At 43.2% G+C, this 27984-nt stretch overlaps 1 protein-coding gene across 1 annotated transcript; it reads left to right on the top strand.

Moving 5' to 3' along the window:
• On the top strand, positions 1–27976 carry CLN5 (CLN5 intracellular trafficking protein). The gene is made up of 4 exons (XM_073664061.1): positions 1–220; positions 6208–6382; positions 20186–20411; positions 20696–27976. The coding sequence occupies exons 1-4, from the start codon at positions 120–122 to the stop codon at positions 21187–21189; spliced, it is 996 nt and encodes a 331-aa protein (XP_073520162.1). The 5' UTR covers positions 1–119; the 3' UTR covers positions 21190–27976.
• Positions 27977–27984: the final 8 nt, after the last annotated feature.

Here is a 27984-nt window from a genome sequence, read left to right on the forward strand (position 1 = left end):
GTGGGGAGGGTAGGTGGGCTCGGGGCAGGACACAGCTGGGAGATGTGTGTCTTCCTGGTCATATGACAGCGCTGTGAGATGAGGAAGTAGCGGGGCTCGGGGTGAGCAGTGTCGGGGTCATGGCGCACAGGGTTGGAGCTGCCGTCCTCCGTGCTGGGGCCCTGCTGCTCCTGGCGGGGACAGTGTGGAGCACAGCGGGACGGTGGCCGGTGCCGTACAAGTAAGTGCCGCCGCCCCCCTCACTGCCGGGGGTAGTAACCCCTTCATGGCTGGACACTTCTTGCACTACAGATGACATGATAGCTTTCTAGAATGGCGTCATCTTTTCATTCCTTAGTGTCAGTACAAATGACAATATGGTGAAAGCCTGCAGTGTTGTGGGGGCAACTTCACAAGAAGTGCCCTGTGCCAGAGGTCAGTGGGGTCTCAGTGGTCGCAGATAGATGACACCTGTATCCCTCTTTATATCCCATTAAGATGTAATTGGTCAGGGAACCTGTCACCAGCAAAAAACACTATTAATCTACAGATATGGGGTTGATCATCAGGGTAGCTTTTCTAACCAGCACTTAGCCGAACACTGCAGGGAGAAAATGAACTTTACACCTGGCAGCGTTCCGGTTTTAGTTATGGGGGCAGCGCTGGTTCAGACACTGCTGAGTATACTGAGTGGCGGCTGTAACCGGGCCCCAATGCAGAGCCAGTGTCAATCAGGGCCGGGGGCACGGTTATAGCGGCCGCTTTGTATACTTAGAGCGGTAACTGAACCAGCATAGGCGCCGTGACTGAAACCGGAACGCCGCCAGGAGTAAAGTTAATTTTCTCCCCACAGCGTTCAGATAAGCGTGGGCGCTGGGCAGGTTAGTAACGCTGTTATCCTGCAGATTAACCCTATATCTGCAGGTTAATAGTGTTTTTGCTGGTGACAGGTTCCCTTTAAGGTTCACATGTTGCAGTATTATGCCACATGGCCAGTAAGGTCGGGGCTACACGGCGACTCTAGCCGTGACTCAAGATCACTGTATGCCTTTGCTACGTCACCGCGTAATGCTGGGAAATGGGATTGCATTGTGACCCACACAGTACTGTGATCACGAGAAGCAAGTTGCAAAATATGTAACTAGTACCAACTATGTGACTTCCTTGGTGTCCTCATTTCTTTGCCATGTGACTCCACTCACTTGCCCTGTGCCAACATGTGGCAGTGGCATACAGTGATCTTTAGCAGCAGGGCCTGCGTCATCGTGTAGTCCTAGCCTATAAGAGCAGCAAAACTGTGGGTGCGAGGTGGGAATTAGCTGTACCGTTATTACAGATGAAACGTTAAATGTTTTTTAGCTAATATTCATTTGACTAATAACTACATATAAAACCAGCGGCAATGCACCGTAAAACCACAATCTGTGACCACAGACTAGAGAGTGCACAAAGCCCTCTGGAATAAGCCGAATTATTCTTCAGTGCCTCACACTAAGCCCCATCTCAATAAACCATGAATGCAATCACGTTTTGATGGGTCCTTGTGTGGTCGCTTGCAGTAGAAGTCACTGACGAGTTCATGTGACTACAGTATTTCCTTTTTTCTGACCAATAGAAGTTTATTAAAGGGGACAATTTTACTAATAAGACGAGCGGTAAGGCAGATGCCAGTCCCGTGCCAGCGCTCAGAAATGGAGCTTTGAATAAGTCTGGAACTGCAGCAGGTTACATCGAGGGGCCGAGCTGTGTGACGTCCCCAGTGCACTTCCAGGCTGTTTTGCATGTAGCTTCTAAGCTTCATTTCTAGGTCCTGGCACATCGCTGGACTACTAAGCCGCTCATATTTTTAGTGTTTTTCTATGACCTATACAGCCTGGTGTGATTAGTGCTATTGTCATGCAGTATAAGGAGATTACAATCTTATGTGATCGCTTTAGTGCTGAGTGATTCATTTAATTTTCACCATTTCAGTGCAGCACAATTTTTTTTATTTTGTTTAGAATTTAAAAATAAGCTCTGCCGCTCTTCCATGCCTTCACAGCAATATCATCAGGGATAAGCAAATAGTTTCATAGGCCCCCCCCCGGTTCAACAGCCAGGTCTGTATTCCATGGCCTCTGGATGGGAGCCCTGCGAACAGTCTACTAGCTGAAGTCCTCTAGCCTACAACAAAACGGAGTGGATAATCCCTGAATATTGAGTCATAACAAAATATGAATTATGTTCAAATCTTGAATAAAGCTTATCAAATTTATTGTATCACAAAAAATAGTTAAGTGTCAATGACCACTAGAAGATATATAATAATAATAGTTTTTATTTTTATAGCGCCAACATATTCCGCAGCACTTTACAAATTTTAGGGGGGACTTTTACAAACAATACAGAATAAGCATATCTCATATCAAAAGGAGTGAGGGCCCTGCTCGCAAGCTTACAGTCTATGAGGAAATGGGGGAGACTCAAAAGGTGAAAAGTACATATATTGTATAATGCAGCCTTGATATACTGTATAGGATAAATAATAATACATGGACTGGTCGCCATCCAGTATGTGTACAGTCCTGACCGAGGCTATTATGTGCATGGTTGGTATGAACCTGAAATTGAAGAAGATTTTAATATGGGGGAAAACTGGGACGGACAGATAGTGTGTGTGTGGAGGCGAATGAAGATAGATGTATAGATGTATAAAATAGTAGGTCATGGGTGAGGACACAAAGGAAAACAGAATAACAAAAGGACAATGTTGATCCACGATATGTGGGCATAAAGTATAGCTAGTATATGCAACCATTTATCCAAATAAATAAATATCCAAGAAAAAATAAGCACAGCATGTAATAATATCAGTATGCCACAAGATGGCGTTAGAGTACAAAAAAGTTTCAGTAGTTTTCTCAGATTACTCAGAAAAAGTAGGTGAATGCATGTTAAGAAAGAATAAACATGGTCTGGAAGAAAGGTTGCAAAAAGGTAAATGTGATTACATAGCTTACCCATCTGGAGAGTTGTCCAAATGTAAGTCTGTGGCCTCAATGCGCGTAGGCTTCCTCGGGAGGGCAATGTACTCTAACGCCAGCTTGTGGCATAATGATATTATTACATGCTGTGCTTGTTTTTGCTTGAATATTTATTTGGATTAATGGTTGCATATACTAGCTATACTTTATGCCCACATATTGTGGATCAACATTGTCCTTTTGTTATTCTGTTTACCTTTGTGTCCTCACCCATGACCTATTATTTTATACATCTCTATGTCTATCTTCTAGTGTTCAGTCACATTGTTTTTAACTATTTTTTTGTGATACAATAAATTTCATAAGCTTTTTTCAAGATTTGAACATGACTCCTATTTTATGAATCAATATTTAGGGATTATCCACTCCATTTTGTTGAGGGATATATCTAGTTGGGAGTTCCCTTAGTGATTTGGGACTATGGTCCTTATAAATTGCCATGCTGTTCTGTTTACACGATTCAATATAGCTGAAGTCCTCTGCGGCCCCTCTTACGATTGGCCAGTCTGGCATGACATCATCATTGCAGCATGGTGCACACACAAAGTCACCCAAAACCAGCTAATCCACAGAGGCGTGGACAACATCAAGTAGGAGGTGGTCTGCTGGGCTCCTGTCTAGTGGCCACGAATACTCACCTGGCTTCTGGACCAGGGTCCTGCGAATCAGTTTGCTCATCTCTGATGAAACAAACATTGCAGTGTAGACATGGCAGATACTGATTCACATTTATCTCGATTTTTCATCCTATACGGAAGTGGACACTGCGGAACTCTTTGAATAGGCAGAACTGTGAGATGAGCAGACTCTATTCTATCCCTTGGGCTGCTAAGCATCAGCTGCATCATCACTGCACACCCACTGGGCCACCTTACTGGTTATTTTGGTGACCCCCTCTCATGGCACTGTGCTGTAAACCCGGGCTACTGCTTTCTACTAGATGTCCTGCGCTCCCAGTGCACATTTTCCCCCGACCAAGTCGGCACTTGGCTCTGGTACAGACCAGATTCCAAAGTCATACGTACTGTATGTAAGTGGTGACAGGTTGCAAATTATCGTCCTCAAGTGGGAGAAAAAAAAAGTGAAATTAAGTTTAGCAACGTAGCATTTGGAGAAAAGCCTCTCCCACCCCCCACCCCCCTTCAAAAAAAAATCAATAAACCCATTGTTTTTAATTCAAAAAAATACTTGATGCCAAAGAACAACCACCCATCCCACAGTCCCACAAAAAAACTAGACTCCTTATTGCTAAATCGATTGAAACAAAAAGTTATATCTTGCAATGTGGTGACATAGAATTTTTTTTTTTTTTTTTTACATGAAATGTGCTTTTATTTAACAAAGATACTAAAATGTTAAAAAAACAACAACCCTCTATTTCTGTAATCTTATCGACCCATGGAATAAAGCTATACTGCTTGTCATAAAAAATGCAGAATTGCACATTTTCTTTTTTTATTCTCCTCCAAAAAATGAAATAAAAGTTAATAAATACATTTCATGTAACCCCAATATGGTGCCAATAAAAACTGTAACTTGTCCCGCAAATAAAAAGCCCCTGATAAAGTCAAATTGGCAGAAAAATAAAAAAGCTAAGGCTAAGTTCCCACGATGAGTATTTGGTGTGTATTTATAGAAATCTCACGCTCACATGTGAAATTCTCTTGCAGTAAATTCATTTTATTTGCTGATTTTTCTCACAGAATGAATGAGATGTGGGAAAATCCGCAGATAAGGCAACAAAAATGCACTGTAATGCACATATGGCTTTATCAATAAAATGTTCTCAAAGATCGGTAACTCAGCAAACAGGAAGTTTCCAAAACAAAACACTGGTAGGTTTTAAATAAAATTAACATACCAAAAAGAGACGAGGGGAAAAAAACGCAAGTAATTAACACATTTTTGTAGAAATGTTGCAGAAAATATGCAGCATCAAAAACACTCCTAGGCTATATTCACACTAGGTGTTTTTTTTTCTGTACAGCAAAACCTGATCTCTTGGCAGGAAAGAAGCCTCGTCAAAAATGCTGGTTTTGGTGCGTATTTTGCTGCGTTTTTAGTGCATGTTTCAGGATCCCAAAGTTCAGCTTTGCTTCCACCATAGGAGCATGAACACATGTCACCAAAGCAAGACACGTTACAAATGTAAGTGTGGGAGGTGAATTGGTCTGGAATAGTTTGACACTGGCAGTGCATTGAGTTTGTAGGACACTATTTACTTTTACACTTTGGTCGCCAATTGAGTTGCTCAGGCATTGTTCAATCTCATCCCTTGGTTGGCCACAGGTATTGTTCAATCTCACCCCTTGGTCAGCCAATGTTTACTTTGTACGCATTACTAATTTAATTAAACTGTACTAATCCTAACTGCCATTTCAGGTGACCAAGATAAGATGGTAAACTTGGGAAAATCACAAAAATAAATGTTTTTCACTTACTGCTGTACTTGCTTTTTTTTTACACTAAAAAAGCAGCAAAACTAGGCGTGTTTTGCAGCGTTTTTGCACTACCCATTGCTTTCAATGGGTGAAAAATGCTGAAAAAACGCTGAAAGAAGTGACATGCTCTGTTGTGCAAAAAAACATGCAAAGCATACTGAGGACAAAAAAAACAAGCTGTGCGCATGAGATTTCTGAAATCTCATAGACTTTGTTGGTACTGTAAAAGGCAGCTGAAAATTTGCATAAAAAAACGCCCAGTGTGAACACAGCCTAATACTTATCATGGGAATTAGCCTAAGGCTGGGTTCACACAAGTGTATTTCGCAGTTCATATACGGATAGCAATGCCCGGTCTGACCGTGGATCTTCTGACCTGAACTGACAGCGTCATAGACATATAAGAGCTTGTAAGTTTAGAACAGGAGACCCACAGGCAGGCTAGGCATTGTGGTCTGTATACGGACCATGGAATACACTTGTGTCAATACGGCCTCAATCTCTTGCAGGGTGTGAGTGAAAAAAAACACATTTTAAAAAGTTCCTTCAGTAACGCACCCTTTGGTTGCTCTGTGAAAAGACCCTAAGGAATATTATTGACCCATAAATACTTTGGTCTGAGGCCTTTTGCATTATGGCCGTGGAACTCATCAATGATTTCATATATTCTTAAATTATCCTAAAGTGCGAAAGTGGGTGTCAAACCTACATATTATATACAGTAAAGAGCCATTAAAATTATAGTCTGTTGCCTTTAACTCTAGGCGTTTTGACCATCGGCCCAAGTCTGACCCATACTGTCAAGCCCAATATACATTTTGCCCTACTGGATGTGCAGATGGTGCTATACCCACCATGAAGAATGAAGATGTCATTGAGGTTTTCCGACTGCAAGCTCCTGTCTGGGAATTCAAATATGGAGACCTGCTTGGACACTTGGTACGTATGATTTTATTGGGCTTAGATTTTTTTTGTAAGACGTTCTCCATCGAAATATATTCTTATAAAATATCCTATTCATTATAGATAACAGCTTGGTTTCAGCTCTGCTATGCCTTTTTGTTCCTCCTCTGTTGACCGTCAAGTCTTGGATTAATTTGGAGCACATGACTAAATGCTAGGGTCAAACAGCCTCATAGAAAAGTGTTTGTCTCAAGTGACTGCTCTATTTAGGTCTGATTCAACCTTGCTGAAAGTAGAAAGGCGGATTTTCCGTAACGACTTGTGACATGTATGTTTGTCACAGGTCGCATGCGAGGTGTATGGAGCAGGCTCAGGAGCTGAGCCTTCTCAATCAATGCCAGGCAGTTGCCGACCTTTATACAGCCAGAATCTGCCTATAACGGCTACCTCCGATAACTTTTTAAATGCTGCTTCCATTCATTATAATGGTTGCTGGTGTGCGCATTTTGGCTCCCATCACCCCACTACAACCTGTGATACGATCATGGGGAACCGTTGGGATACCATGGAAGCCGGGAGCTTACTGAAGGCATCAGCCGCTGCTATCTTGACCCAGCTAGGCAGCTTCATGAGAAGACATCAGTTACTTTTTTTACTGCAATACTTAAAGGGGTATTCCCATTTCAAAGATCCTATCCCAATGTGTAGTAGGTATAATAATAATAATATTAGCAAATACAGTTATATGAAAAAGTTTGGGCACCCCTATTAATCTTAAGCTTAATGTTTTATAAAAATTGGTGTTTTTGCAACAGCTATTTCAGTTTGATGTATGTAATAACTGTTGGACACAGTAATGTTTCTGCCTTGAAATGAGGTTTATTGTACTAACAGAAAATGTGCAATCTGCATTCAAACAAATTTGACAGGTGCATAAGTATGGGCACCTCACCAGAAAAGTGACATTAATATTTAGTAGATCCTCCTTTTGCAAAAATAACAGCCTCTAGTCGATTCCTGTAGCTTTTAATGAGTTCCTGGATCCTGGATGAAGGTATTTTTGACCATTGCTCTTTACAAAACAATTCCATTTCAGTTAAGTTTGATGGTCGCCGAGCATGGACAGCCCTCTTCAAATGATCCCACAGATGTTCAATGATATTCAGGTCTGGGGACTGGGATGGCCATTCCAGAACATTGTAATTGTTCCTCTGCATGAATGCCTGAGTAGATTTGGAGCGGTGTTTTGGATCATTGTCTTGCTGAAAGATCCATCCCCTGCGTAACTTCAACTTTATCACTGATTCTTGAACATTATTGTCAAGAATCTGCTGATACTGAGTGGAATCCATGCGTCCCTCAACTTTAACAAGATTCCCGGTGCCGGCATTGGCCACACAGCCCCAAAGCATGATGGAACCTCCACCAAATTTTACTGTGGGTAGCAATTGTTTTTCTTGGAATGCTGTGTTTTTTTGCCGCCGTGCATAACGACTTTTTGTATGACCAAACAACTCAATCTTGGTTTCATCAGTCCACAGGACCTTCTTCCAAAAAGAAATTGGCTTCCCCAAATGTGCTTTTGCATACCTCAGCCGACTCTGTTTGTGGCGTGCTTGCAGAAACGGCTTCTTTCGCATCACTCTCCCATACAGCTTCTCCTTGTGCAAAGTGCGTTGTATAGTTGACTGATGCACAGTGACACCATCTGCAGCAAGTTGATGCTGCAGCTCTCTGGAGGTGGTCTGAGGATTGTCCTTGACTGATCTCACCATTCTTCTTCTCTGCCTTTCTGATGTTTTTCTTGGCCTGCCACTTCTGGCCTTAACAAGAACTGTCCCTGTGTTCTTACATTTCCTTACTATGTTCCTCACAGTGGAAACTGACAGGTTAAATCTCTGAGACAGCTTTTTGTATCCTTCCCCTGAACAACTATGTTGAATAATCTTTGTTTTCAGATCATTTGACAGTTGTTTGGAGGAGCCCATGATGCCACTCTTTAGAGGAGATTCAAACAGGAGAACAACTTGCAAGTGGCCACTTTAAGTAGCTTTTCTCATGATTGCATACACCTGGCTATGAAGTTGAAAGCTCAATGAGGTTACAAAACCCAAAAAAGTGCTTTAGTAAGTCAGTAAAAAGTAGGTAGGAGTATTTAAAACAAGAAAATTATAAGGGTGCCCATACTTATGCACCTGTCAAATTTTGTTTGAATGCAGATTGCGCATTTTCTGTTAGTACAATAAACCTCATTTCAAGGCAGAAACATTACTGTGTCCAACAGTTATTACATATATCAAACTGAAATAGCTGTAGCAAAAACACCAATTTTTATAAAACATTAAGCTTAAGATTAATAGGGGTGCCCAAACTTTTTCATATAACTGTACCTCCAATTAGAAACGTAGTATAGTTCTTCTGATTCGCTATGTTGCTTATCTCGTGCAGGCATTTTTCAGTAGCTTAGGTTACGACCACTAACAGCTAACTAACTGTCACTATATTAGTGGTCGTAACCATGGATACCTAAGTTAATGCATTTTCCTGCATATGGGTTAAGCAACATAGTGAATCTGAAGAACTTTACTACATTTTTAATTGGAGGTATTAGCTAATGTTATTATTATTACACCTACTACATATTAGGATAGGATCTTGGAGATGAGAATGCCCCTTAAAGTACAATTGATCAGAAAATCGTAGGTTCAAGTCCCATAGGGGAACAAAAAAAAAGTTAAAAAAAATATATACAGTACAGACCAAAAGTTTGGACACACCTTCTCATTTAAAGACTTTTCTGTATTTTCATGACTATGAAAATTGTACATTCACACTGAAGGCATCAAAACTATGAATTAACACATGTGGAATTATATACTTAACAAAAAAGTGTGAAACAACTGAAAATATGTCTTATATTCTAGGTTCTTCAAAGTAGCCACCTTTTGCTTTGATGACTGCTTTGCACACTCTTGGCATTCTCTTGATGAGCTTCAAGAGGTAGTCACCGGATATGGTCTTCCAACAATCTTGAAGGAGTTCCCAGAGATGCTTAGCACTTGTTGGCCCTTTTTGTCTTCACTCTGCGGTCCAGCTCACCCCAAACTATCTCAATTGGGTTCAGGTCTGGTGACTGTGGAGGCCTGGTCATCTGGTGTAGCACCACATCACTCTCCTTCTTGGTCAAATAGCCCTTACACAGCCTGGAGGTGTGTTTGGGGTCATTGTCCTGTTGAAAAATAAATAATGGTCCAACTAAACGCAAACCGGATGGAATAGCATGCCGCTGCAAGATGCTGTGGTAGCCATGCTGGTTCAGTATGCCTTCAATTTTGAATAAATCCCCAACAGTGTCACCAGCAAAGCACCCCCACACCATCACACCTCCTCCTCCATGCTTCACGGTGGGAACCAGGCATGGCATGTAGAGTCCATCCGTTCACCTTTTCTGCGTCGCACGAAGACACGGTGGTTGGAACCAAAGATCTCAAATTTGGACTCATCAGACCAAAGCACAGATTTCCACTGGTCTAATATCCATTCCTTTTGTTCTTTAGCCCAAACAAGTCTCTTCTGCTTGTTGCCTGTCCTTAGCAGTGGTTTCCTAGCAGCTATTTTACCATGAAGGCCTGCTGCACAAAGTCTCCTCTTAACAGTTGTTGTTGTAGAGATGTGTCTGCTGCTAGAACTCTGTGTGGTATTGACCTGGTCTCTAATCTGAGCTGCTGTTAACCTGTGATTTCTGAGGCTGGTGACTCGGATAAATTTATCCTCAGAAGCAGAGGTGACTCTTGGTCTTCCTTTCCTGGGGAGGTGCTCATGTGAGCCAGTTTCTTTGTAGTGCTTGATGGTTTTTGCAACTGCACTTGGGGACACTTTCAAAGTTTTCCCAATTTTTCAGACTGACTGACCTTCATTTCTTAAAGTAATGATGAGCACTCGTTTTTCTTTACTTAGCTGCTTTTTTCTTGCCATAATACAAATTCTAACAGTCTATTTAATAGGACTATCAGCTGTGTATCCACCTGACTTCTGCACAACACAACTGATGGTCCCAACCCCATTTATAAGGCAAGAAATCCCACTTTTTAAACCTGACAGGGCACACCTGTGAAGTGAAAACCATTTCCGGTGACTACCTCTTGAAGCTCATCAAGAGAATGCCAAGAGTGTGAAAAGCAGTCATCAAAGCAAAAGGTGACTACTTTGAAGAACCTAGAATATGACATATTTTCAGTTGTTTCACACTTTTTTGTTAAGTATATAATTCCACATGTGTTAATTCATTGTTTTGATGCCTTCAGTGTGAACGTACAATTTTCATAGTCATGAAAATACAGAAAGATCTTTAAATGAGAAGGTGTGTCCAAACTTTTGGTCTGTACTGTAGATACATATTTGGTATCTTCTTGTGTGGAAAAAAGTCTGATCTAGCAAAATATTTAAATTATTTAATTTGCACGTTAACGCCTACACACACAAAAAAATCTAAATGCCAGAATTGAAATTTTTTAACCATTGCACTTCCCCAAAAATTGCATTAAAAAGTGATCTAAATGTCATGTGTACTTCAAATTGATATCAATAAAAACTTCAGATCAATGCACAAAAAACAAGCCCTCAGATCCATCAACAGAAAATTAAATAAATTTCCATTTCTCAAAACATGACGATAAAATAAAACTGTTATATATTAATTTGAAAAAAAACTCTAAAATATAATATGTAAAAAATAAATTTGTTTAGAATCACCTTAGTTGTACTGACCTGAATAATCCTAGTATACAGTCATTTTTACAGCACAATAAACACTGCAAAAACAGTTAGGAAATGTGTTTATATATCTAGTATAACTGGTTTTGCTGTGTTTATTGTGCTGTAAAAATGACTATGATTATTCAGGTCAGTGTATATATACACTACCGTTCAAAAGTTTGGGGTCATTTAGAAATTTCATTATTTTTGAAAGAAAAGCACTTTTTTTTTTTCAATGACGCTAACGTTAAATGAATCAGAAATACACTCTATACATTGTTAATGTAGTAAATGACTATTCTAGCTGCAAACGTCTTGTTTTTATTGAAATATCTACATAGGTGTATAGAGGCCCATTTCCAACAACCACCAGTCCAGTGTTTTAACGGTACATTGTGTTTGCTAACTGTGTAAGAAGGCTAATGGATGTTTAGAAAACCCTTCCACAAGTATGTTAGCCCAGCTGAAAACTGTTTGGCTGATTTGAGAAGCTATAAAATTGACCTTCCTTTGAGCTAGTTGAGAATCTGGAGCATTACATTTGTTTGTTCTATGAAACTGTCAAAATGACTAGAAAAAGAGAACTTTAATGTGAAACTCGACAGTCTATTCTTGTTCTTAGAAATGAAGGCTATTCCTTGCGAGAAGTTGCCAAGAAACTGAAGATTTCCTACAACGATGTATACTACTCCCTTCAGAGGAGAGCACAAACAGGCTCTAACCAGAGTAGAAAGAGAAGTGGGAGGCCCCGCTGCACAACTGAGCAACAAGACAAGTACATTAGAGTCTCTAATTTGAGAAATCGATGCCTCACAGTTCCTCAACTGGCAGCTTCATTAAATAGTACACGCAAAACGCCAGTGTCAACGTCTACAGTGAAGAGGCGACTCCGGGATGCTGGCCTTCAGGGCAAAGTGGCAAAGAAAAAGCCATATCTGAGACTGGCTAATAAAAGAAAAAGATTAATATGGGCAAAAGAACACAGATATTGGACTGAGGAAGATTGGAAAAAAGTTTTATGGACAGACGAATCAAAGTTTGACGTGTTTGGATCACACAGAAGAACATTTGTGAGATGCAGAACAACTGAAAAGATGCTGGAAGAGTGCCTGACGTCATCTGTCAAGCATGGTGGAGGTAATGTGATGGTCTGGGGTTGCTTTGGTGCTGGTAAAGTGGGAGAATTGTACAAGGTAAATGGGATTTTGAATAAGGAAGGCTATCACTCCATTTTGTAACGCCCTGTGGACAGCGCTTGATTGGAGCCAATTTCATCCTACAACAGGACAATGACCCAAAGCTCACCTCCAAATTATGCATGAACTATTTAGGGAAGAAGCAGGCAGCTGATATTCTATCTGTAATGGAGTGGCCAGCGCAGTCACCAGATCTCAACCCCATTGAGCTGTTGTGGGAGCAGCTTGACCGTATGGTACGCAAAAAGTGCCCATCAAGCCAATCCAACTTGTGGAGGGGCTTCAGGAAGCATGGGGTGAAATTTCTCAAGATTACCTCAGCAAATTAACAGCTAGAATGCCAAAGGTCTGCAATGCTGTAATTGCTGCAAAGGGAGCATTCTTTGACAAAAGCAAAGCTTGAAGGAGAAAATTAATCGTTCAAATAAAAATCATTATTTCTAACCTTGTCAATGTCTGGACTATATTTTCTAATCATTTTGCAGCTCCTTTGATAAATAAAAGTATGAGTTTTCATGGAAAACACAAAATTGTCGGGGTGACCCCAAACTTTTGAACGGTAGTGTATATTATATTTTTTTAGTACATTATGTGCTAAATTAAATGTCATTCAACATTACAATTTCTATTGCCAAAAACAAGCCCTCATACAGCTATATTGATGGAAAAATAAAAGAAAATTGTGGTTTTTCAAAGCAGTGGGGGGAAAAAAAACAAAAGAGCAATAACGGAAAATCGCGGTCATAAACAGGTTAAAGACTAGATGTCATGTCTACATTATTATTGCAATAAATGTAAATCAATATTCCAGACATTAATGGGATCTGATGAGTGTTGGATTATCAGACATTCTGGACTAGTAAGAGGAGTTGCGTGTTATAGTAGTTTCCTGATTAACCATATCTTCTCCATCTTATGGTTGTGAAATTCAAGATTATGATGCAGTGTGCACTGTCAGACGCTGGCACAGCTGTTTCCATAAAGTCCGACTTCCCTTCTTAGTGGCTGGGCTCCAGCAAGGTGTTACGGATCCGGGTGGTGGAACCTCTGTGCCGCGGTGCAAGGAGGGACCCAGAGGGGCGTGACTAAGTATCAACTCAGACCAACCCTGGTCTTACAGCGGCTAAAAGACTCCGTGACCAGGGAGGGACCGAGCAGAGGGACCAGGTGCTACTCTGGGGACGACCTTGTAGGAGAGCAGGTGGCTCCCACGGGTCAGCAGACTGGGACTGACCGGTATAGCGGATGGACACAACAGGCAGGCAGAAGTCTCTGGTTAGTTGACCGGTGGTCACGGCAAGTGACGGCAGGAGTCTCTAGGTGGTCACGGCAAGTGATCCCAGGTGAGAGGGCTGGCAGGCACTGCAGGTAACAGGCAAGTGCTCCCAGGTGAGCGGGCTGGCAGGTAACAGACAAGTGCTCCCAGGTGAGCGGGCTGGCAGGTAACAGGCAGGTAACAGGCAAGTGCTCCCAGGTGGGCGGCTGGCTGGCATGGCAGGAAACAGGCTGGCGGGCAAGACTGGTAGTCAGGCTAGCAGCGGGACCTGAGGGCTGAAGCAGAGGTCAGAAACACTGTGCAACAACTTTTGCTCGGGCACCTCCATTTTGGAGGAGGTGCCTTATATATGGGAGGACCCTCGGCTATTGGCCGGGGACTCCTTAGGACGGCGCGCGTGGCCCTTTTAAGAGAGAGCGCGCGCCCTAAGCACAGTGCCCGGGAAGCTGCATGCGCCGGCAGCAGCAGGAAGAGGAGCGCAGGAGGACGCCGTGCGGGGAGGTGAGAAGGACGGCGTCTCTGCTTGGTAGGGGGCAGAGACGCCAATGCTACAGTACCCCCCCCCCTTTACGCCCCCTCTTTTTTAGGCCAGAAAGAAATTTTTCAAGAAGCTTGGCATGGATGTTCTCCCTGGGTTCCCAAGTTCTCTCCTCTGGGCCAAACCCCTTCCAATCCACCAGAAAAAAGGTTTTTCCTCTTACCCTCTTGGTGGCCAGAATATTCTCTACCTCAAACACGTCCTCAGCAGAAACCGGAGCAGGGGAAGAACCTGGATTATTGGAAAAAGAGTTAAAGACAACTGGTTTGAGGAGAGATACGTGGAAGGAGTTGGGAATCCATAAGGTGGCTGGGAGTTTTAACTTGTAGGCCACTGGATTGATTTGCTTAAGGACTTCAAATGGACCGATGAAGCGGGGGCCCAACTTGTAGGAGGGTATTTTGAGCCGAACATGTTTGGAAGAGAGCCAAACCTCTTGAGGCGCATCCAGACGTCTCTTGTCAGCATGTCTCTTCATCCGCTCGGAGGACTGAAGAAGTGCAGACCTAGTACTTCCCCGAAATGGTGGAAAATTCACTGACCAGAGACTCCGGGGCAAGGTTGTCCACAGAAGCGGAGATGGGAAACGGAATCCGGGGATGTTGACCATAGACTATAAAGAACCGAGACTTGGAAGATGATTCGCTCTCATGGTTATTGTAGGAGAATTCGGCCCATGGCAGGAGATCCACCCAATCAGTATGGTGAGCGTTAACAAAGTGCCGGAGGTAGCTGGTAAGGATCTGGTTGATCCGCTCCACTTGACCATTGGACTGTGGATGATAAGCGGAGGAGAAATCCAGGGTGACATCCAGCAGCTTACACGTAGCTCGCCAGAAACGAGAGGTGAACTGAACCCCTCGATCCGACACGATGTGGAGGGGTAGGCCATGGAGACGGAAGATGTGGAGGAAGAAGTCCTTAGCTAGCACTGATGCAGACGGGAGACCAGGCAGAGGGATGAAGTGAGCCATTTTAGAAAAGCGGTCGGCGACCACCCAAATGACTGTACAACTGGCAGAGACAGGGAGATCTGTGATAAAGTCCATAGCAATGTGTTGCCACGGAGCATCAGGTACAGGAAGAGGCAGGAGATGACCGGCTGGTAGATGTCTGGGAACTTTGTTGCGGGCACAGGACGAACAGGCGGAGATGAAGTCTACCACATCCTTGCGCAGGGTAGGCCACCAGTAATGCCGGGCGATGAGCAAGAAGGTCTTCTTTTGGCCAGCATGGCCGGCTAGTTTAGATGAATGACCCCAGTGAAGAACCTTCACACGATCCGTTACTGCTACAAACGTCTTACCAGGTGGAAGACGAGTCAGATCCAAGGGGGCCACATTCATCACTTTGGAGGAGTTGATGATGTGCATAGGCTCCTCCTCTTGATCGGAGGACAAGAAGGATTGGGACAAGGCGTCGGCTTTGACATTCTTGTCCGCCGGGCGGAAGATTAGGACGAAGTCGAAGCGGGTGAAGAACAAAGACCACCGGGCCTGACGCGGGTTGAGTCTTTGGGCATTCTGGAGATATGCCAGGTTTTTGTGATCCGTATAGATGATCACCGGGTATAGAGCTCCTTCAAGCAGGTAACGCCACTCCTCCAGCGCCAATTTAACGGCTAACAGTTCTCGGTCTCCTATAGAGTAGTTGCTCTCCGAGGAGGAGAAGAGTTTGGAGAAGAAGCCGCAGGTAACCATTCTCCCGGAAGAAGACTTTTGGATGAGCACCGCTCCGGCTCCGGAGGAGGAAGCATCAACCTCCAGGTAGAACTGTTTGTTGCAATCCGGACGGTGCAGCACTGGGGCCGAGGAGAAGGCTTGCTTTAAGGAAAGGAAGGCCTCCTCTGCTTCGGGTGACCATTCCTTGGGATTTTCTCCGTTACGGGTGAGCGCAGATATGGGAGCAGTCCGAGAAGAGTAGTGCGGGATGAAGAGACGATAGTAGTTGGCGAAGCCCAGGAATCGCTGAATCGCCTTCAACCCCTCCGGACGGGGCCACTTTAGGACAGCAGAGAGCTTCTCAGGATCCATTCGTAGGCCTGTCTGGGAGATAATGTAGCCCAGGAATGGAAGAGAGGTCTGCTCGAAGAGGCACTTCTCGTATGTTGCATAGAGGTGGTTCTGCCTGAGCCTAAGCAGGACCTGACGAACATCCCTCCGGTGTGTGGGAAGATCCGGAGAGAAGACCAAGATATCGTCCAGGTATACCACCACGCAGGAGTAGAGAAGATCACGGAAGATGTCGTTGACCAATTCTTGGAAGACAGCGGGAGCATTGCAGAGACCAAAGGGCATCACATGGTACTCATAGTGACCGTCCCGGGTATTGAATGCAGTCTTCCACTCATCTCCTTGACTGATTCGGACCAGGTTATACGCTCCACGTAGATCCAGCTTGGAAAAGATCCTGGCGCCCTTAAGGCGATCAAACAACTCGGAGATGATCGGCAGGGGATATTTGTTTTTTACTGTGATCTGATTGAGTCTTCTATAATCAATACAGGGGCGTAGCGAACCATCCTTCTTTTTGACAAAGAAGAATCCGGCTCCAGCCGGGGAGGTAGATTTCCGGATGAATCCCCTAGCCAGATTCTCCTCAATGTACTCAGACATGGCCCGGGTTTCGGCCGCCGACAACGGGTAAATACGCCCACGGGGTGGAGTGGCGCCAGGTACCAGGTCGATCGGGCAATCATATGGCCTATGAGGTGGCAGTGTCTCTGCTTCCTTTTTATCGAAGACATCCGCGTAGGACCAGTAAGGAGCCGGTAGACCGGGTAAATTAGCTGGGGTAGGTGGAGGACGAGTCGGGCGAACCGGGATCAGGCAGATCCTATGGCAGTCCTGCCCCCACCGGAGTACTTCACCAGATTGCCAGTTCAGCACGGGTTCATGTGTCTGGAGCCAGGATAGACCTAGCAATAGGGAGTGAGAGAGTCCGGACAGCACATGGAAGGAGATTTTCTCCGAGTGCTGCATTCCCACCTGCAGGGTTAGGGGCTCAGTGACGAGCAGGATGGTCACCGGAAGGAGTCTTCCATCCACGGAGGCGACGGACAATGGTTCAGCCAGAGGTTTGGTGGGAATTCGGTATCTCTCTACCAGGGACTGGGAAATGAGGTTTCCAGCAGCTCCAGAATCCAGATGAGCAATTTCAAAGAGACGGTTCTCTCCCCAGGAGATAGAGACAGACCAAAGTCAGGGATGGAGAGGGCTTGCTTTTGCCTAGGACGACCTCTCCGAGCGGTCCTAGACACTGAAGTTTCCCTGCCTCTCCGGGCAGGAACGGATCAGGTGCTCTTTACTGCCACAATAGAAACAGCTCCCCTCGGCTCCACGTGACTCTTGGCAAGATTTGACCAAGGCGGAGGAATTTTCCCTCCGGGTTGGTCTCTTTGGTGCGTTCTTGGAACCGGATGTCAATCCGGGTAGCGAGTGACACCAGGTCATCCAGGGTGGTAGGAATGTCCCGACCGGCTAGTTCATCCTTAATCCGGCCGGAAAGGTCCTCCCAGAAGACGGACACCAGAGCCTCGTTATCCCAGGCAAGCTCAGAAGCGAGGGTACGGAACCGTATGGCATATTGGCCCACGGTGAGACTCTCTTGGCGGAGACGTAGCAGAGAGCAGGCTGAAGAGGATTTTTGTCCTGGTTCATCGAAGACTTTCCGGAAAGCAGCGAGGAAAGACGATGGGTCGGACACCAGGGGATTCCCCTCTCTCCCACAGGGGATTTAGCCATGCCAGTGCTTCCCCAGTGAGATGGGACATGATGAATGCCACCTTGGCCCGGTCGGAGATGAACTGATGTGCCAAGAGTTCAAAGTGCAGGGTGCACTGGTTTATGAAACCCTGAGCTAAGGCGGGGTTGCCAGCAAAATGTGGAGGTGCCGAGAGCCGGGGTCCATAGCCGGACGCCATAATAGGAGTAGGTTGTGGTGCCGCGGAAGTAGGCGCTGCCTGACCAGAGAAGGTCCCAGACGGATCGGATAATGCACCTAGGCGACAGTGAACCGATCACAGGTAGGACAGGACCGACTCCTGTTGAGCCCTCTGACGTAAGACCTCCTGGTGCAGGTCGGATATTGCGGGGGTCTGGGGGCCACCGGGTTCCATGGCCCGAGCAAACTGTTACGGATCCTGGTGGTGGAACCTCTGTGCCACGGTGCAAGGAGGGACCCAGAGGGGCGTGACTAAGTATCAACTCAGACCGACCCTGGTCGTACAGCGGCTAACGACTCCGTGACCAGGGAGGGACCGAGCAGAGGGACCAGGTGCTACTCTGGGGACGACCTTTTAAGAGAGCAGGTGGCTCCCACGGGTCAGCAGACTGGGACTGACCGGTATAGCGGATGGACACAACAGGCAGGCAGAAGTCTCTGGTCACGGCAAGTGACGGCAGGAGTCTCTAAGTGGTCACGGCTAGTGCTCCCAGGTGAGCGGGCTGGCAGGCACGGCAGGTAACAGGCAAGTGCTCCCAGGTGAGCGGGCTGGCTGGCACGGCAGGTAACAGGCAGGAAACAGGCTGGCGGGCAAGACTGGTAGTCAGGCTAGCAGCGGGACCTGAGGGCTGAAGCAGAGGTCAGAAACACTGTGCAACAACTTTTGCTCGGGCACCTCCATTTTGGAGGAGGTGCCTTATATATGGGAGGACCCTCGGCTATTGGCCGGCGACTCCTTAGGACGACGCGCGCGGCCCCTTTAAGAGAGAGGGAGCGCGCGCGCGCCCTAAGCCCAGTGCCCGGGAAGCTGCGCACGCCGGCAGCAGCAGGAAGAGGAGCGCAGGAGGACGCCATGAGGGGAGCTGGGAGGTGAGAAGGACGGCGTCTCTGCCTGGTAGGGGGCAGAGACGCCGATGCTACACAAAGCACACAATACTCCCATTCCCTCAGTTGGAGGGAAACCCTGATCTTGGTCTGTATGCTCAGCCTATATGCCTGTAACAATTTCCAATGAATTTTCCCAAAGACCATCATTGCTAAAGCGGTGTACTCTTGGCGTAGCTTTGGTCGTTATTTATGGGCATACTCACTTTGTCAACTGTATTCAATAAAGCCTTCTATGCAATTCAATATAACTGGATTCTATAGCTAAGAATTCTGTGCAGTATTTACTTTCTTTTACAAGAGGATTCAATAATTTACTTTAAACATGTATGGACTCGTTGAACATATGTGAACACAGCCTAAGTCATCTTTGATGGCGCTTGCTAATTTTGGAATTATTCCACAGCTCAGTCTTGTGACATAGCTATGTAGACAGATGATACCTTTTTTTGCAAAGAGCTGATGTATTTTGGGCAAGCTGAATAACAGAATAGAAACATTTCCTTTTAAACAAGTTGCAATGATTTAAATGGTCACTGTCTTTGTAACGAACATGAGAAACTTTGTAATATATGTTATCAGTGAAATATTCTTGTTTCTCCACTTATGAGCTACTTCTTTCTTTCCGTCTGCCTTCTGAACTCACCATTCACAATCTGTTTGTTTTTTTACAGCAGCTATTAAAAAACATTTAAAAGACCATTAACAGTTTCCTATGTTACAGAATTGCAATGTATCCATAAAAAAATGGATTCTGTACTGTGTGTCCATATGGATTTTTTTTGCGCACCCGTAAACTTGAATGGGTGAATCACATCCGACAAACAGAAGAAATTAGTGCATGCTGCAATGTTTTTTTTACAAACATATTTGGTCAGTGAAAAAAATTGCTTCTTTGCAGTGCCTCATTGAATAACATTGGTCCTAGTGCAGTCTGTTTTTTACAGACAGCACTTTGCCCAAAAATACGCTTATGTGAACGAGTCCTTACAGTGAGATAGGGGAACAGGAATCTCTCATATCTGTTTGCCGTGCATGAAAGACATCATAGCAGCTAGTGTCCACCCATTAGCTCAGAGACAACTGAAAATTAGAGCTGCAGAGGAAAAATACCAGTGCTAAATTCAGGATGTAAGGCGTATAGTAGCCAGAAATATTGTTATTCCACATGTGCACAGCTTATTCTGAGCAGTCACGTGAGATGTGAGCTTATGAACTAACCTCTGTCTCTGTTGTATTTTGCTCAGAAAATAATGCATGACGCCATCGGTTTCCAGAGTACGTTAACTGGCAAGAATTACACAGCAGAATGGTATGAACTCTTCCAACTTGGTAACTGTACATTTCCGCACCTCAGGCCTGGCATATCGCAACCATTCTGGTGCAATCAGGGAGCAGCGTGTTTCTTTGAAGGAATAGATGATCAGCACTGGAGTAATAATGGCACTTTAGTTCCAGTAGCAACAATATCAGGTAAATGGAAAAACAAGGTTTCTGGTAACTTGGAGTTTGGGGAATAATCTGAGGCATATTTACATTTTTTATATTTTTAAGACCTGCCTACAATGAAAGGTAAAAATGTAAAGGGTCACCCTACCCAAAAATGAGTGTATGGTGCAATTTACTAAAGTTTACCTTATGTTTGTCAAACTACCCTTTCCAACAAACATTTTAAATCTTATTTTACATTTTCACCTTTTTTCCCTTCTTTATATTTTCTAGTTAAAGGTTTTAATGATTTTTTTTTTCCTTTTTAGGTTCCATCTTCAATCAGCTGGCGACATGGATACGAGAGGATAACAACACTGGCATTTATTATGAGACGTGGACTGTGCAGGGATCACTGGGACCCAATTCCTCTGTGTGGTTTGATTCCTACGACTGCAGCAAGTTTGTGCTCCGCACTTATGAGAAACTTTTACAGCTTGGGGCCACGTTTAAGAGAAATATAGAGACAAACTACACTCGCTTATTCTTATTGAGTGGAGAACCTGTCTATCTGGGGAACGAAAGCTCAATCTTTGGCCCACAGGGAAATAAGTCATTGGCTTCTGATATTCAAAAATTTTACTACCCATACAGACCCCATCAGTCATTTAAAGAACTTCTCCTGAGTATTCTGGATATTTATGGGAAGGTCGTTTTAGACAAGACATTTTATCTGTATTATAATTTTGAATACTGGTACTTGCCAATGAAGCCGCCTTATATTAAGATAACATATGAGGAAATTCCCCTCCCTTCCAGATAGCATATTAAGTCAGAAATCACATATCTTTAGTATTGTCACTTTAGTCCTTCTATATAAATGTCCTTCTCTATTAAGAACGCACTGAGGGTGATGCACCAAAACTACCGCCTGAGAAAACTGTAGGATCTTCCTCAGCAACTAATCAGATTGCTGCTTTTATTTTTGCTCCTGCGTGTTTTCTCCCTTTTAAATTGTAACTGCCCTAGTGGAAGGCTCTTTAACCGGTTCCCGACCGCCCACTGTAGATAAATGTCGGCTCTTGCCGGGCTCTGTGCAGCGCCGACGTTTAAAAACGGTGGGTGGTCTCGCAGTGCTCAGGACCCCCAGGGTCCTGCAAGGCACTGCGATTCCGGTGCAGAGCGTTAGCTCTGACAGGGTACATCATCGGGACCTGATTAGATCAGGTCCCAGTGATGTTAACCCTTTGCTGTCTTCTATATGCTGTGATCTATAGTGATCGCGGCATATAGGAGACAGCAGGAAGAGAGGGGGTCGTCTTACTTACCTCCGAAGACCTCCGTTTCGTTTGAGGACCTGGGGTTGCTATGGCAGCTGGAGGTCACATGACCGCCTCCAGCTCTGCCATATATGGTGTCCTTCCTGTCTGGCTTCAGCCTGTATGTAGCTGATACCAGACAGGAGACTCTGACTGAAACAGTCAGGGAAGATCTCATGTAATGTAATATATGTCTATTACATTACATGAGATCAGTGATCAGAAAAATAAAAATTAATGTCCCATACAGGGACTAAGTAAAAATGTAAAAAAAAGTTTTTAAACTATTAAAAAAAAATCACAAAATAAATAAAAATTAATAAAATATTAAACCAATAAATCCGTAAATTATTACAAAACCAAAAAAGGTACACATATTTGGTATCGCCGCGTCCGAAACAACCCGAGCTATAAAACTGTCACACTAATTAACTCCTTCTGTGCACACCGTAATAAAAATAAATAAAAAACGGAGCAAAAAAATATGCTTTTTCATCATATCGCCAAACAAAAAGTGGAAAAAAAATGCGATCAAAAAGCAGAATAGTAATAAAAATGGTACCGCTGAAAACGTCATCTTGTTCCGCAAAAAAAAGCCGCCATACAGCTCCATCAGCCGAAAAATAAAAAAGTTATAGCGCTCAGAATAAAGCAATGCAAAAAAAATATTTTTTTTTCTATAAAATTGTTTTATTGTGTAAAAGCGCCAAAACATAAAAAAATACAGTAAGTGTAGTATCGCTGTAAACGTACTGACCCGAAGAATAACGCTGCCTGATCACTTTTACCACACGCAGAACGGCATAAAAAAAAACTCAAAAAACAATTCCTGAAGTGTTTGTTTTTGTTAACTTTACCTCCCAAAAAACTGAATAGAAAGCGATCAAAAAATGTCACGTGCCCAAAAATGGTTCCAATAAAAATGTCAACTCGTCCCGCAAAAAACAAGCCGTCACATGACTCTATCGGCCGAAATATGGAAAAATTATAGCTCTCAAAATATGGTAATGCAAAAACTAGATTTTGCAAAAAAAGCGTATTTTAGTGTGTGACAGCTGTCAGTCATAAAAACCCGATATAAATCTGGTATCTCTGTAATCGCACCGACCCGAAGAATAAAGTAATCTAATCAGTTATATCACACGAGGAACGGCATAAAAAATAAATAAAACAAATATTATTCACCTGCTACTGATTTGTTTATTATGTCTCCCAAAGATCCCAGTAAGGCTCTGCTCACATTTATCCTGTGCTCTGCGCTGAGCACTTACACCAGAGTTTCCGTGTAAATCTCTGAAATACGTGATTCAGCCAGAACCCATGATGGAAGATTCCCTGTAATGAGGCAGATATAGGCCACTGTGGATGCCGTCTAGCCTGGGATCCCACGGTGTCATTTGTTTTAGGCGTGCATAAAAGTGCGGTTGGCCACAGTTTTGTGCACTTCTGAAAAAAAGGACACCACTAAACAGAGGCCAGATGGAGTCCAGAGTAACTCTGCTGCCTCATTACAGTGAATGGATCCCGCAGTGGTTTCATCTGAATTACATCACTTGGAAATTTAGATGGAAACCCCGATGTAAGTGCTCAGCCTAGAGCGCCGGATAAATGTTACGTAAAATGTTCCCAATAAAAGCTTCAACTCAGTCCTCAAAAAAAGCTAGTCCCCACTCAGGTCCATCATCTGTTAAAAATATAAGGGACTTCCAAGTTACTGGTAGCAGAAAGGCTCTGGAAAAGCAAAATGGTCCTTGCCCCCCAAAAGAAATTCAGAATATTTAGTACTCCCAAATCCAAATGCCTATTCTACAATAATTTGTTCTCCAATTGTCAAATAGCGCTCCTTCCCCCTCAAATCTCACCGTATGGCTAAGTGGTACGATACAGCCACATATGGGGTATTGACACTTTTAGAAGAAATTGTGTGACACATTTCGGCACCATTTTTACCCATTGCCCTGTGTGAAAATGTAAAATCTGAGGGTAAAACATTTTTTTGTGGTAAAAATATAATTATGATTTTTTCACTGCCCAATGGTATAAATTTAAAAATTAAAAAATGCTCACTACTTCCCTAGATGAATTCCTTGAGAGGTGTAGTTTACAAAATGGGGTCACTTGTGGGGGTTTCTGCTGTTTTGGCATGTCAGGGGCTCTTCAAATGTGACATGGTGTCTGCTGCCTATCCCAGCCAACATAGCGCTTCTTTCTCTTCCGAACCCTGCCGTACACCAAAGCAGTGGTTTTCCCCCACATATGGGGTATCGGCGTACTCAGGAGAAATTGTACAACAAATTTCATGGTGCAATTTATCCTGTTACCCTTATGATAATGCAAAATTAGGGAATGAAAAACATTTTTTATGGGAAAAATGTGAAAATTTTATTTTTACGGCTTAATATTATAAACTTCTGTGAAGCAGCTGGGGGTGCAAGGTGCTCACCACACATCTAGATAAGTTCCCTAAGGGGTCTAGTTTCCAAAATGGTGGCACTTGTGGGGGGTTTCCGCTGTTTAGGCACATTAGGGGCTCCCCAAATGTGACATGGCGTCCGCTAATTATTCAAACAAATTTTACATTCAAAAAGTCAAATGGCGCTCCTTCCCTTTCAAACCTTGCCATGTGCCCAAACAGTAATTTGCCTCCACATATGGGGTATCGGCGTGTTCAGGAGAAATTGCACAACAAATTTCGTGGTGCAATTTATCCTGTTACCCTTATGATAATACAAAATTAAGGGATGAAAAACGGTTTTGTGGGAAAAATGTGAAAATTTTATTTTTACAGCTCAATATTATAAACTTCTGTGAAGCACCTTGGGGTTCAAGGTGCTCACCACACATCTAGATAAGTTCCCTAAGGGGTCTAGTTTCCAAAATGGTGTCACTTGTGGGGGGTTTCCACTGTTTAGGCACATCAGGAGCTCTCCAAACGCAACATGGCGTCCGCTAATTATTCAGACAAATTTTACATTCAAAAAGTCTAATGGCGCTCCTTCCCTTCCGAACCCTGCCGTGCGCCCAAACAGTGGGGTATCAGCACGCTCAAGAGAAATTGCACAAAAAAAATTGGGGTCCATTTTTTCATGTTACCCCTGTGAAAATAAAAAAATTGGGTCTAAAGTAACATTTTTGTGAAAAAAGTTAAATGTTAATTTTTTTCTTCCACATTCCAAAAATTCCTGTGAAGCACCTGAAGGGTTAATAAAGTTCTTGAATGTGGTTTTGAGCACCTTGAGGGGTGCAGTTTTTAGAATGGTGTCACTTTTGAGTATTTTCTGTCATAAAGACTCCTCAAAGTGACTTCAAATATGATGTGGTCCCTAAAAAAATGTGTTTGTAAATTTTGTTGGAAAAATGAGAAATCGCTGGTCAACTTTTAACCCTTATAGCTCCCTAACAAAAAAAAATTTGGGTTCCAAAATTGTGCTGATGTAAAGTAGACATGTGGGAAATGTTATTTATTAACTATTTTGTGTGACATATCTCTCTGATTTAAGGGCATGAAAATTCAAAGTTTGAAAATTGCAAAATTTTCTAAATTTTTGCCAAATTTCCAATTTTTTCACAAATAAACGCAAGTGATATCGAAGAAATTTTACCACTATCATGAAGTACAATATGTCACGAAAAAACAATCTCAGAATCAGGGGAATACGTTGAAGCGTTCCAGGGTAATTACTTCATAAGCTGGCAGTGGTCAGAATTGAAAAAATTGGCCCGGTCACGAAGGCAAAAACAGGCACTGGCGCGAAGTGGTTAAGAGCTGTGTTGCATAAAGAGGCAGGTATTGCACAACAGATCGGTTGGCAAAACTACACATTATTTTCTGGAAGTGTTTGCTCTTTCCCTTGTATGATGTTGCCCAGTTATAAAAAGGCAGTGTCATGCAGGAGAAATAAGGAAAAAAAAAAACAACGCCCCAGAGAAGTGAAGGTAAGAACAGGCTTTTTCACTATGGTCCAAGGAGAGTGATGTGACTAAACTTTATCACACAGAGATCTCCTCAATCCCAGCGCTTACTATTATTACAAGCACCAGGAGGAGATCTGTGATGTAAACTCATTACATACAACACTATGGATTTATCCCAGGTATCGGGGAATAATGATTTGATACCTGGGATAGATTCAGAGCATTGTCTGTGAGAAACCCTACTTGCGTGATCATCTTCATTATTGCTCCTCTGCAGCTCTCCTACTCCAGCACGTTAACTTCATTACATTTTGAATGTCATTACAGTGCTGGGAGAGGAGAGCTGCAGCGGAGAGAAGTGATTAAGATGGTCATGCACGATGATCATGATAGATCTAGAGATTTGAATGGAATGACATTACATCGCAGATCTCTTCCCTCCGCTTGTAATGACAATAAGCACCAGGAGTGAGGCGATCTCTGTGTGATGAGGTTAGACACATCGTCTCCCCAGGTCAAAGTGAAAAAGCCTGTTCTAACCATCTCTGGGAGCGTTTTCTTCTTTCTACTGTATGACGCTGCCTTTTTTTCTCTCGCGTGACACTGCTGCCTTATGATTGGGCAACACCATATAGAGGAGAAAGTAAACATCTCCCAGAGAAGAACGTCTGTTAATGCCCCCTTGTTGAAGGGGAAATTAGCCTGTGAGGCGCCCTAAACTTTAGAAATCCATATCTCTGCAACAGAGAAGATAAATAAAAAAGGAAAACTAAGTTTTATTCAGCTCTTCAGACCATTTTTCATGAGGTAGCCAGATTAACTTGCAAAAAGTGGCGAAAGGTCCTTTTTGAAGGGATAGTCCACAACTTGCCTTCTGTAGGTTCTGTCTATTGTTGTCGGTAGAAGAAGTTAAAAAAAAAAAGAAAGAAAATATATCCACAAAGATGGAGAACTCTTGTAAATATAGAATTTGTCTGCCGTAATGACATGCCTATTTTTGACGGTAGAATGAGTAAACTGAGGATCTATCTATGAGCTTATTCTGACCGTCTGACTGGAGAGTTTGTAACTCTTTTAGCAGTCTTTTACTGAGCCTGTAAAAGCCAAGCGAAGCAAAGTTTTTAATGACTGAAGAATTTGCAACTCTTGATTTTTTTTTTTCTTAATTTATAATGAAACGCAATTGCAAAAAATGATTTTTAGCCCCAAATACATGGATTTAAGATAAAAAATAAAACTTTCCCCAAACATGCAGAGCTCCTATAAAAAAAAAAAGAAGAAAAAAATGCTGTCTACTCTATTCACATGTTTGTTTCAGTGTTTACTTGTATATACCACCGCTTAACTTCTGTAAGCTCTGTTGTACTGACTATTGCGGGCCGCAGAATGATTTAAGCGGGTTGTCCAGTCCAAATCACACTGTGTGCTGCCGGGATTCGCCGGTTGCAGACCTGGGACCGGAGGGTATGTATATGTTATACATACTCCTGGCTAGTGGGCGCAGCTTCGCTTCCATACACCTGTATGGAGCGAGGCCACACCCTCTGGACGGCCGTGTCACTAGTCAGGGTGCGGCCTCCCTCTATGCAAGTGTATGGAGAAAGGCCACGCTCACTAGACGGGCTCTGGCCGGAAGTATGTATAACACATACATACCCTCCGATCCCGGGTCAGAAACTGGCGAATCCCCGCAGTGCAAAGTGCGTACACTGGGGAGATTTATAAGTCTGCAGTCACACAGAGTGATTGCAGACTTATCGATTTGGACCGGACAACCCCTTTAACTAAGAATCTGTCAGTGAGCTTGTTGTAACCATCTGACTGGAGAGTTTGTAACTCTTTTATCTGTGTTTTATATGAGTTTCTCTTAGATGAATTTGCTGGGAAACAGCCTGTAAAAGCACAGTGGTGCAATTTTTTTTTTAATGGAAACTAATTGCAAAAAAATTATTTTTAGCCCTACATACATAAATTTAAATAAAAAAATCCCCAAACTTAAGATCCCTTGTAAATAGAGGATCTGTCTGCTCTACTGACATGTTTGTTTGAGAATATACAGTACTTGTATTCCCCATAAAATAACAATTTTGTAGCATCATTTCTTATACCTCTTCATTGTGCTGTTCCCCTATGAAAATGCCTGAAACTGTATTAATAAAATAAGTGGGTGTTACCATTCATTTTGTTAGACTGTATGGGGACATGCCCTTTATCACTGGCAAATCTGAGTGGACACTGGACACACGTCATCAACAAAGGCAATGATAACACTCAGTTGTCAATATTTTTTTTTATAAATAATTACAATTGTAAGAAAATATTTGCCAGAATTGTAATTTTATGGAGACTGAAAATAAAATATTCAGTTAAAAAAAAGATATGTT

This window comes from Phyllobates terribilis, unplaced genomic scaffold, assembly GCF_046119375.1.
Source record: "Phyllobates terribilis strain yellow unplaced genomic scaffold, ASM4611937v1 Scaffold_2__4_contigs__length_985480577, whole genome shotgun sequence".
NCBI classification, from domain to species: Eukaryota; Metazoa; Chordata; class Amphibia; order Anura; family Dendrobatidae; genus Phyllobates; species Phyllobates terribilis.

Excerpts from the sequence above, each read along its gene's own strand:
- CLN5 (XM_073664061.1), top strand. The coding sequence starts at position 120 with ATGGCGCACAGGGTTGGAGCTGCCGTCCTCCGTGCTGGGGCCCTGCTG. Across the intron at positions 6,383-20,185 it reads GAGACCTGCTTGGACACTTG|AAAATAATGCATGACGCCAT; the intron begins GTACGTATGATT and ends TATTTTGCTCAG. Across the intron at positions 20,412-20,695 it reads TCCAGTAGCAACAATATCAG|GTTCCATCTTCAATCAGCTG; the intron begins GTAAATGGAAAA and ends TTTCCTTTTTAG.